The sequence below is a fragment of the Delphinapterus leucas genome, chromosome X, assembly GCF_059928025.1.
Source record: "Delphinapterus leucas isolate spDelLeu-1000000601 "Yukka" chromosome X, BTC_Dleu_Yukka2, whole genome shotgun sequence".
NCBI lineage: Eukaryota > Metazoa > Chordata > Mammalia > Artiodactyla > Monodontidae > Delphinapterus > Delphinapterus leucas.
Genome location: NC_143150.1, coordinates 859,171 through 871,882, shown reverse-complemented (window position 1 = coordinate 871,882; position 12,712 = coordinate 859,171). Strand labels below are relative to the sequence as shown.

Here is a 12,712-nt window from a genome sequence, read left to right as displayed (position 1 = left end):
CATTTCCCTGATGATTAGTGATGTTGAGAACATTTTCATATACCTGTTGGTCACTTGTATGTCTTCTCTGGAAAAATTTAATGGTATTCCATAAATCCTGTAGGCTTTCTTCATTCCTTTTTATTCTCCTCTTGACTGGATAATTTCAAAAGATTTATCTTTGAGTTTGCAGATTGTTTCTTCTGCTTAATCAAGTATGTTGTTGAAGCTCTCTATTGCATTTTTCATTTCGTTCATTATATTCTTTAGCTCCAGGATTTCTGGGTTCCTTCCTTCCTTCCTTTCTTCCTTTCTTTCTTTCCTTTCTTCCTCCCTTCCTGCCTCCCTCCCTCTTTCTCTCTTTCTTTCTTCTGCAGTTCAGCAGCTCCAGTTCCAGGGAGGGCACAACAGCATAGTCTCCATGCAGTTCTGTCAGTTGAGGTCAATGTCAGTGAAGACTGTGGAGGGTCCTTGATGGTCAAGGCTGTGAGTGTCTGTGATGGAAGTAGTGGTGAGGGTTGTTGGCCTCCTAGATGGCAAAGGATGCTGGGGTCCTCTTGATCATCTTTTCACCCACAGACTGAGGTCCTAGCTGAGGGGATTCTTCTTGGTGCTGTGTCTGGCATGTGAGCACACAGGCCTTGATGGCAGTGCTGGGTTCTGGGACAGAGATGTACATGCATTGATGGTGGTGCCAGTGTTTGGGGTGCAGGTGCTCAGAGTGACAGTGTAGTTCATGGTTCCTGAGCTTGGAGTGTGAGCACATCTGCTGTAGTGGTGCCAGTTTCAAAGGCACAGGCATGCACAGATCGCCAATGAAGCTGGGGTCCACATTCTCTTAGGGCAGGCCACATCAGCTCAGGTCCTGGTGGGTGGGGTGCAGTGGTGTCTTGGTGCTTGGAGGGGCAAGGTAGAGCAGCAACATGGGCCCCAGGGATGATGGGGTCCTCAGGCTCTGAGTTGCAAGCACACCAGCAACTCAAGCCCTGAAGATGGTGGGTGCTGGGGGAGGCCTAAGCCCTGAGGGGAGGATGCAGTTCCTCCTCTGGGGGGAGTCCAGCGGCTTGGACTCTGAGCAGGTCCATCAGGTGGTGAAGGCTGCTGGTGTTCCTGGTGGTGACAAGAGGTGTTACAGTTCTCCTGTTGTCCTTTCCCCATGGGAAGAAATCCCTTAGAGGGGATCCCCTTTGGCACCAAGCTGCTTCAGACTGAGGGACAGAATGACACAAGTCAAATTTTTGATACGCTCTTCTATTTGGCCATCCTCATCTTTGTGCTCCACAGTGTTTCTGATACTTCTTCATTCTGTTCTAGATTTGTCCAAGAGCTATTTTCATTGGTATGTACACAGTGCAAATATTATTCACAATTTCAGGAGAAATGAAGACTTTTTAGACAAGCAAAACCTGATAAAATTAATTAACCAGCAGACGTGCACTATAAGAAATGTTAAGGAGATACACTATAAATGTAAGCGCATAGATAGGTTGAAAGTACCAGAATGGAAAAAGTATATACCACACAAACATTAACCAAAATAAAGGTGACTGAGGCACATAAATTTCAGAAAAAGCAGATATTATGGCAACAAGTACTACTTCAGAAAAAGAAGGACATTTCACAATGATAACATGGTTAATTTAACAAGAGTACATAACAATCTTAAATTTGTAAGCACCTGATTTTATTTTGCCTCATTTATTTTGAAACAACAAACCCAACAATTACAGGTAGAGCTCTTAGCATAGTTCTCTCAGTAACTGTAAGAAGCAGACAAAACATCAGTAAACTTAGAAGGATTTTAACAAAATGATAAAGCAACTTGACATACATGGAACAGTTCACCTAACAACTGCAAAGACACATTCATCTTAAGTTCCAACGGGCCACTAGCCAAAGTAAACCATATGCTGGGCATAAAGCAAGTCTCACCACACTTCAAAGAACTGAAATCATGTAGAGTATGTTATATGACCACAGTGAAGTAAAAATATGAAATGAGCAACAGAAAACTAGAAAATATCCATATGTTTAGGAATTTAGTAAACCAGTTTTAATAATTATGAATAAAAGAAGTCACAATGGATATTAGAAAAAATTTCTAATATTTTAATATAATTGATAACAAAAATGACTCATCAAAACTTCCGATATGTGGGGTTTTTCCCTGCTCTTACCAGTTTTATTCAAAATTAAGGCACAGAAAAAAAGAAATAAAAGGCATAAGTGTTGGAAAGGAAAAGCTGAAACTGTCAATATTTGCAACAATTTGATTGTGTACAAGAAAATCTTATGGGACTCTATAAAATAATTGCCAGGTCTTACAGTGAATTTAGCAAGGCTGCAAGATACAAGGTCAATATACAACAATTAATTGTATATCTTTTGTGTATATGTTCCAGCAAAACGTTATTTACAGAAACAGGTGACCAACCTGCTCACTAGTTTCTTTTTTTATTGAGATATAATTGATAGATACCACTGTGTAAGTTTAACCTTTACAGTGTATTGATTTGATACATTTATATACTGCAACATGGATTACCATCATAGTGGTAGCTATGTGCCTTTATCACATCACATAATTATCATCTTTTTGTGGTGATATGCGGTTAAAGCAGGGTGTAAAGTGAGCTGCAAGAATGATGTACTGATAGGGAATTCCCTGGCGGTGCAGTGGTTAAGAATCCACCTGCCAATGCCGGGGACACGGGTTTGAGCCCTGGTCCGGGAAGACCCCACATGCCGCAGAGCAACTAAGCCCGTGTGCCACAACTACTGAAGCCCGCGCACCTGGAGCCCATGCTCTGCAACAAGAGAAGCCACCGCAATGAGAACCCCGCACACCGCAACGAAGAGTAGTCCCCGTTCGCTGCAACTAGAGAAAGCCCGCACGCAGCAACGAAAGACCCAATGCAGCCGAAAATAAATAAATTTTAAAAAATAAATAAATAAAAATTTAAAAAAAAGAATGATGCACTGACACATATCACAACGTGGATGACTCTGGCTGAGCGAAAATTATGCCAAGTGAAATAAGCCAGACACAAAAGGACAAATAAAAGGGATCAGACTTTTCCCTCAAGACACATAAAGCAGAGTTTTAATTTGTCTTTAGAATTTAAGTGATCACCAAAGTAGTTTAAAAGCTTCTCAAAATATTGATATTTTAAATATCTTTCTCTGACTACACACAGACACACACAGACACACACACACACACACACACACACTTTCTTTCTTTGGTTTCGACAATTACAACCATATTATGCATACTGTTTTACAATATTTTTGCAGGTATTTAATTCATTCATTCATCGAAAAAACGTTTATTAAGCGTCTACTATAGGCCAGGCACTGTAAACATTTGGGATTCAGTGATGAGCAAGATAACAAGGTCCCTGTCCTTAGAGACCTTACAACTTAGCTGGAAAACAGATAACAAAGATATAAACACGAATAAACAAGATACTTTCAGAGGTGTTATTGGAGTTTTGTCAGGTTCTTCACTCACTTCTTACAAAACTGCATTTCATGAAGTAAGATAAATTTCTGGGTATGAAGGTGAATCTATATTTTTATATGCTGAGATTGGTTTTTATTCCCAAGAAATTTCCCCATGAGAATTTATCTCCAGAAAAGCCATAAGTGTAAGAGAATAACTACAGTGTGTAGGTAGTTTTATGTACTTCCCTCTGCAGATGATGGGGGTGGGAGGGACAAGGAGCCCTTGTTACTCAGCTGCAACAGTGTCTTAGATTTAGGCCGGGCCTCTGTTCCTCCTGTACACTGGGCTGGTGCTCTCAAAAGCAATGAGATATCATCTCACACCAGTCAGAATGGCCATCATCAAAAAATCTAGAAACAATAAATGCTGGAGAGGGTATGGAGAAAAGGGAACACTCTTGCACTGCTGGTGGGAATGTGAATCGGTACAGCCACTATGGAGAACAGTATGGAGGTTCCTTAAAAAACTACAAATAGAACTACCATACGACCCAGAAATCCCACTACTGGGCATATACCCTGAGAAAACCATAATTCTAAAAGAGTCATGTACCAAAATGTTCATTGCAGCTCTCTTTACAATAGCCAGGAGATGGAAACAACCTAAGTGTCCATCATCGGATGAATGGATAAAGAAGATGTGGCACATATATACAATGGAATATTAGTCAGCCATAAAAAGAAACGAAATTGAGCTATTTGTAATGAGGTGGATAGACCTAGAGTCTGTCATACAGAGTGAAGTAAGAAAGAGAGAGACAAACACCGTATGCTAACACATATATATGGAATTTAAGAAAAAAAATGTCATGAAGAACCTAGGGGTAAGACAGGAATAAAGACACAGACCTACTAGAGAACGGACTTGAGGATATGGGGAGGGAGAAGGGTGAGCTGTGACAAAGCGAGAGAGTGGCATGGACATATATACACTACCAAACGTAAAATAGATAGCTAGTGGGAAGCAGCCGCATAGCACGGGGAGATAGCCCGGTGCTTTGTGACCACCTAGAGGAGTGGGATAGGGAGGGTGGGAGGGAGGGAGATGCAAGAGGGAAGAGATATGGGAACATATGTATATGTATAACTGATTCACTTTGTTATAAAGCAGAAACTAACACACCATTGTAAAGCAATTATACCCCAATAAAGATGTTAAAAAAAACAAAAAGCCTTGCGGTAGTTATGGAGGGAGAGAGAGGGTGAGAAGCTGACAGCCACATTCGTCCAGAAGGCTGCACAGTGGTTTGATGTTATGTGTGCAAAAGGAGATAATGATGTACTTCCCAGCAATACCAATGTTCACAAGGCACACGGAAACACGTTTAGTCCCTGTGTGTTAACTGCATGTATAAATGTATATTCACCACTACAGTTTAGTAAACACACTTAAACTTTTGGCCGATGGCAAGTAAAAGCACTTTTTAGAACAAAGACTTTTAACTTAAATACTTGATGTGGTGTTGTCTTTAAAATGCCTTGTAATTACCAAAATCACTTGAACCATTTAGTATCTACCCAAATGTAAGCTGGTGGGCAAAAGAACATGTGAATGGCTAGTGAAGCAAACACCACTGTTAGTAAAAGAATAATATAAATAACTAACCTGGGTTTTCCATTGACATGAAGACAGTTTCTCCTGAGAAGGGGAATAGGGTAAGTGTGTCTTCATAGACCATTTTGTGTTTGAAGGTATATCCAGAGAAAAAGACAGACAGGAAGTCAGTCTGTGCTCCAATACTTAGAATGTACCAGTATGCCACCTCATGCAAACAAACCGACAGTTGCAAGCTATCAAAAACATAGCCATTGATGCCTGTAAAGAGAATGGAGAATAAAAGATTTTAGCAGTACCTGCATGTATTACTTTGGACTGTCATGATCTGATTAGAAATGATTATATGTTATGCCCATTACCTTATTCCCAAGAAGAGATAACATTATACCTTTCAAAAAAGTAAATTGTTAATACTTGATCAGCTAGGTTCCAATGTCAAAGTGCGGAGAGTCACAGACCATCACAGTACTGATGGATTTAGATGCTGTAAGGTGGGCGGCAGGCTGATGAGCAGCAGGACGTTTGCACGCTCTCAGAGTATCTCCCTATACACTGCTTATTAGCTGCAAGGAGAAAAATAATAACTACACGGAGGAAAAAACCAGAAAAAAAACTCTTGATCTGGTGATCAAAATTAGTATCTGCTAGTGTTCCAAATTCAAGGAAACAGGTTTCAAAGAAGCAGGACTACTAGATCCATGACTAGACCCTGAAACAGAGAGAGGAAATGCTACAAAATACAGCACTGATGGATACAACTGGAATATTGACTACCAATTAGGTAAGTTTATTGTATAAATGTGTTAGATAATGTATTCTAGCACTGTTAAATTTTCTGGATTTCATAGCTGCACTTTGGTTATATAAGCAAATATCTTTATTCATAGGAAATACACAATGAAGTATTAAGAGATAAAGGGACACGATATCTACAACCTATTCTCAAGTTGAAAATAAGTAATAAAAAAGTATATATAGAAGAAAGAGAGAATGATAAAGCAAAAATAGCAAAATCTTAAAAATGAGTGAATCTGGATAAAGGGTATATATATACCCATTAAGGGTATATATATATACCTATATATATACACCTATTCTTGCAGCATTTCTGAAAGTTTGAAATTATTTCTAAATAAAAAGTAAGTAAAAGTAACACAGATTTCAATTTATAAACAGAATTGTTTCTGAAAGCCTCTTCCATACATCTATCTGTCCATCCATTCAATAAACATTTGTTTACTCTGCAAGGTGGAGGCCCACAAATCCACTAAGCAATGCTCAGACACTAGCTTAGTGCAACTAATTGAGAATCAAAGTTCCTTGCTCTACAAAGTGTTAAAAGATATTTTAAAGCTATTGTAATTAAAAGCATGGTCTGAATGCAGGTATAGATGATTATGTCAATCAGAATATAGAGTCCAGAAACAGACACAGATATAAATGGAAATTTAATATATGACAAAGGGAGCATCTCAAAACAGTAGCAGAAAGAATGAACTATTTGGTAAACGCTGATGGAAAATATGACTATTCATATGGAACCACAAAAGACCCTGAATAGCCAAAGCAATCCTGAGAAAGAATAACAAAGCTGGAGGCCTCACACTTCCTGATTTCAAACTACACTACCTTTGTAGTGATCAAAATAGTATGGCACTCGCATAAAAATAGACACATAAATCAATGGAAAAGAATCAAGAGCCCAGAAGTAAACTCTCACATATATGGCCAACTGATAAATGACAAGAGAGCCAAGAATACTCAATGGGGAAAGGATAGTCTCTTTAATAAATGGTGCTGGGAAAACTGAATAGCCACATGCTGAAGAATGAATTTGGACCTTTACATTACATGATACACAAAAATTAACTTGAAATGGATTAAAGACAAGCATAAGACCTGAAATTGTAAAACTCCTAGAAAACATAGGGAAACTTGTCTTTGCAATGATTTTTTGGATGTGACACCTAAAGCACAAGCAACAAAAGTAAAAATTAATAAGTGGGACTACATCAAACTAAAAATCTTCTGCACAGCAAAAGAAACGATCAACAGAATGAAAAGGCAACCACCTATGGAATGGGAGAAAATATTTGCAAAGCATGTATCTGATAAGGGATTAATGTCCAAAATATATAAAGAACTCATACAACTTAATAACAAAACAAACAAACAAGCAAAAACAATTTGATTTTAAAAATGGGCAGGGGAACTGAATAGACATTTTCCTAAAGAAGACATACAAATGGTCAACTGGTACATGAAAAGATGCTCAACATCACTAATCATCAGGGAAATGTGATCCTCAGTGAAATAAGTCAGAGAAAGAGAAATACTGTATGATTCCACTTATATGTGGAATCTAAAAAATATGAACTCATAGAAACAGAGAGTAGAATTGTGGTTACGAGGGGCTGGGGTGTGTGTGTGGGAAATGGACGGATGTTGGTCAAAGGATACAAACTTCCAGCTATGTAAGAGGAATAAGTTCTGGGGATCAGCATGGTGATTTTGTTAATAATACTGTATTATATACTTGAAACTTGCTAAGAGAGTAGATATGAAATGTTCTCACCACAAAAAAGAAATGGTAATTATGTGATCTGGTGGAGGTGTTAGCTAACACTATGTGTTATACACCTTAAACTTTTATACAATTTTATATGACAATTTTATATTAATAATGCTGGAAACAAAACAAAACAAACAACAACAGTCTGTGTATAAAGGGTAAAATTTCAAAGGTATTACCCCCGCAATGGGAAAAGACGTGTGCATAACTCCCAAAATAGTAAAGAAAATTCGGAATTTAAAAACACTTAATTGATCAAAAAATAAAGGAGAAAATACTAAAAATTTAGAAAAAAAGGAAACACAAATTACTATAAATAAATCCCATGTAGATAGGATAAACTCCCCATTTAAGAGGGAGATGGTCTAGGACTTCCCTGGTGGTCCAGTGGTTAAGACTCTGCGCTTCCACTGCAGTGGGCACAGGTTCAATCCCTGTTCAGGGGAACTAAGATCCTGCATGCCAGGCGGCGCAGCCAAAAGAAAGAGGAGAGAGAGAGAGAGAGAGAGAGAGAGACAGAGAGCGAGAGAGAGAGAGAGAGAGAGAGAGAGAGAGAGAGAGAGAGAGATGGTCTAATGGGATCTCGTCCTCAGCACAGATTCTCCCAGCGTCTCCGCACAGATTTGCTCTGGCCATTGGCTCCTCCTGATTGGCAGAGTCATCCTTGGGGGGTTTCTCCTCTATTCATATGGCTTTCCTTCCTGGGGTTGCTTGGCAGAGAGTCCCTGGCTCAAGGCTCAGGGGTTTGGAGCTGGCTCCAGGTTCTCTGATTATTTCCAAGTTTTAGCAATTATGGATAGAGCTGCTGTATACATTCATGGACAGGTTTTTGTGTGAACCTAAGTTTTTATTTCTCTAGGGTAAATACCCAGGAGTGGGATTGCTGGATCATATGGTAGTTCTATGTTTAATTTTTGAGGAACCTCCATACTGTTTTCCATAATGGCTGTGCCAACTTACATAGCCACCAACAATATACAAGGGTTCCCATTCTGCACATCCTTGCCAACACTTGTAATCTTTTGTGATTTTGATAACAGGCATTCTAACAGGTGTGAGGTGATATTTCATTGTGGTTTTGATTTGCATTTGCCAAACTGTCTTCCAGAGTGACTAAACCATTGTACATGCCCACCAGCAATGCATGAGGGCTCCTGTTGCTCTGCACTCTTGCCAGCATATTTAATACTGTCCGTTTTGTTTTATTTTAGCTGTTAAAATAGACATGTAGCAGTATCTCACTATGGTTTTAATATGCATTTCCTTAATGGCCAATGATGTGAGTATTTTTTCATATGCTTATGTGCCTTCCATATATCTTCTCTGGTAATGTGTCTGTTCAAATCTTTTGCACATTTTTAGGCATCTGTTTGTTTTCTTACTGCTGAGTCTGAGAGTTTACATATGGATATGTGATTTGCAAATATTTTCTACCAATCTGTGGCTTGTCTTTTCATTCTCTTTAACAATATCCTGTGTAGAGCAAAAGTTTTTCATTTGATGAAATCCAATTTATCAAGTTTTTCCTTCTATTAATTTTGATTTTGGTGTCATTTATCAGAACCCTTTGCCTAACTCCAGGTCATGAAAATTTCCTTCTATGTTTTCTTTGAAACTTTTTGTCGTTTTACATTATACATTTATATTTTTAAATATAAATTTACTTATTTATTTATTTATGGCTGTGTTGGGTCTTTGTTGCTGTGCATGGGCTTTCTCTAGTTGTGGCGAGTGGGGGCTACTCTTTGTTGCGGTGCGTGGGCTTCTCATTGTGGTGGCTCCTCTTGTCGCGAAGCACGGGCTCTAGGTGCGTGGGCTTCAGTAGTTGTGGCACACGGGCTCAGTAGCTGTGGCTCACGGGCTCTAGAGCGCAGACTCAGTAGTTGTGGTGCACGGGCTTAGTTGCTCCACAGCATGTGGGATCTTCCCGGACCAGGGCTCGAACCCATGTCCCCTGCATTGGCAGGCGGATTCTTAACCACTGCACCACCAGGGAAGCCCTTACATTATACATTTAGATCTATGATCCATTTTAAGTTAATCTTTAAGTGTGAGATTTAGGTTGAGGTTCATCTTTTTGTATATGGGTGACTAATTGTTCCAACACTATCTGTTGAAAAGACTATTCTTTCTCCATTGAATTGCATTTCCATCTTCATCAAAAATCAATTAGTCATATATGTGTGGGTCTATTTCTGCACTATATATTCTATGTCATTCATCTTTGTCAATACAATGCTACCTTGGTTACTGTAGCTTTATAGTAAGTCTTAAAATCAGGTAATATGAGTCCTCCAACTCCATTTTTCTTTTTCAAAATTGTTTTGGCTATTCTAATGCCTTTGGCTTTCCATATAAATTTTACAATATACTTTTCCCTACCAACAAAAAAAATCCTCCTGGGATTTTAATAGGAATTGCATTAAATCTATAGATCAATTTGGGAATAGCTGACATCTTCACTCTATTGAGTCTTCCAATCCATGAATGTTGCATGTCTCTCCACTTATTTAGGTCTTTTAAAATTCCTTTCATCAGTGTTTTCTAATTTTCAGTGTACAGATCCTGCATGTTTTGTTAGATTTAGGCCTAAGTATTTCATTTTTTGAGCTATTATAAATGGTATTATTTTTGTAATTTAAGTTTCCAATAGTTGGCTATTGTTACATAGAGATATGACTGACTTTGGTATGTCAACTTTGTATTCTGCAATCAGACTAAACTCACTTATTAGTTCTAGGAGCTTTTTTGTGGTGATCTTGAGATTTTCTATGTAGATAATCATGTCATATTCAGTTTTATTTCTTTACTTCCAATCTGCATGCTTTTAAATCTTTCTAGTTTCCTTCCCCAATTTACCTGCTGCCAACTACTTTTCAGGGTTCTCAGATAGCTGCTCCATGCATTTTGTATGGAACAATCCTTAACTATCATTCAGTAGGATAGACAGGGTGATTCCATCTTAAACAGAACCAGAACTGCAAAACGCATATATTTTTAATTTTAACGGTTTCAATCAGATTGGTTTCAAAAAGACTGTGCTAGTTATCCACTAGCATTGTATGCTAATACTCTTTTACTCACAAGCCCACTAGTAATAATTATATTATAATTTTGCCAGTCTGACAGGTATTAATTGTTATCGCAATGGTATTCTATTTTGCATTTCTCTGTAGTGAGACTGACATTTTTAATCAAATTTTTGACCATTCTGACTTGTGTGTGTATATATACACATACACATATGTGCTCCCACCCAAACTCATATGTTGAAGGTTCTAACCCCTAGTACCTCAGAATGTGACTGCATTCAGAGATAGGGTCTTTAGACAGGTAATTCTTTAAAATGAGGTCATTAGGGTGGGCCCTAATTCTATATGATTCGTGTCCTTATAAGAGGAAATTTGTATACAGACATGTGCACACACAAAGGAAAGACCACCTATAAGCCAAGGAGAGGGACCTCAGAAGAAACCAATCCTGTTGACACCTTGATCTCGGACTTCTGGCCTCTAGACTTATGAGGAAATAAATGTCTACTGTTGAAGCCACCCAGTCTCTGGGACTCTGTTATGGCAAGCCTAGCAGACTAATACAACGTATATGTTTTTGTTTTATTTTTGTTTTTTTTTTTGCGGTGTGTGGGCCTCTCACTGTTGTGGCCTCTCCCGTTGCGGAGCACAGACTCCGGACACGCAGGCTCAGCGACCATGGCTCACGGGCCCAGCCGCTCCGTGGCATGTGGGATCTTCCCGGACCGGGGCACGAACCCGTGTCCGCTGCACGGGCAGGCGGACTCTCAACCACTGTGCCACCAGGGAAGCCCCGTATATGTGTTTATATATTATTATATAATCATAGAAAAATATGTTTTAACATGGGCTACTGGACACAAAATGATTAGTGGAAAGGTATAATATGGAAGGAGGAGGGAAGATAAGAGGGAAGGGGAAGCCAAATAAATATCAAAAAGATCATGTTGTACACTTTAAATATGTACAATTTTTATTTGTCAATTATACCTCAATAAAGCTGCAAAAAAAAGATGTTGGGTTTTTTTAAATGTACAATGTCGTGATTAATTTGACTGTTAAATTGTTATAGCTGGCAATTTTTTTACATATGTAAAATTGCATTCCCTTTGTATTTCATGTGTAATTTACTGATTGAGCACATTTTATATTAAGGATGGCTTATGTATGTTTGGGTAAAGGAAAACTGTGTCTGATTTATCCTTTAAAAGTAAACTTCACTGAATATTTGATGCCTTCTAAAAGAAAATATATGCATTATATGATCATATTTATGCATTTATATAAAATTGCATATGTTCATATGTAATAATGTTTAAGGAAATATGACTCTTATGTGGCATATAAATTAACTGCACATCAATTTGGTGTCTTCAGTTTCCCTTTATCCATTACCCACTGGACTCAAGTGCTGCTTTACTTACTGTGCATGATGTTGGAGACTTGGAACTCTGGATCCTGGGGCTGCACTCCATCTGCATTGGGGAGGAAGCGCTGAATATTCTCTGTGAGGTACCAGCTTTGATTCTCATCAAATACAGAAAACAGGATGACATTTCTCTTGTCTGACATCATCTATTAATTACATGGAATGAAAGGAAGAAAGAAATGCTACTAGTATTGTCAGGTAGAAATTAGCAGTCTATGATGGAAGTGATGGCATGCATATGATGTATCTACAGTCCTCTGGTTCAATGTCATTTCTCCCTAGGGTCACTATTATGGCATGTCCCAGGGCCTGGGAGCAGTGAGTATATGTTTAGAGCAAATGTGTCCTCAGGGCAAGAGGGTAACTGGACCCATTAAACTTAGTTTCTTCTGGACCCAAGGCTATGCTGGCTGATTGTTTTGGTAGAGTCTGTAGCCTCATTCTCTCCATGTTTAGATTAGAGAATTTTTCACTCTTTAAAGACCCAAGTGATTATTCAATGTCTTTCTTAAACAATTTAGTCAAATCAAGTAAGGTGAATGCCTTCCCTAAACTTTCATCTAGCAAATGCCCTTCCACAAGCCTACCAATCTGTGAAAAATTAAAAATACAAAATAGAAGTAAAATAACAAAGC

The 12,712-nt window shown here is 38.5% G+C and overlaps 1 protein-coding gene across 1 annotated transcript in view; it reads right to left on the bottom strand.

The window, feature by feature from the left end:
- The window catches only part of F8 (coagulation factor VIII), a 122,386-nt gene that overhangs the window by 64,162 nt on the left and 45,512 nt on the right, over nucleotides 1–12,712 (bottom strand). The window contains exons 12-13 of the mRNA XM_089903927.1: nucleotides 12,073–12,223; nucleotides 5,093–5,302 (exon numbers count right to left, since the gene is read on the bottom strand). Coding sequence (XP_089760053.1) covers nucleotides 5,093–5,302; nucleotides 12,073–12,223 — 361 coding nt within the window. The remainder of the gene's footprint in view (nucleotides 1–5,092; nucleotides 5,303–12,072; nucleotides 12,224–12,712) is intronic.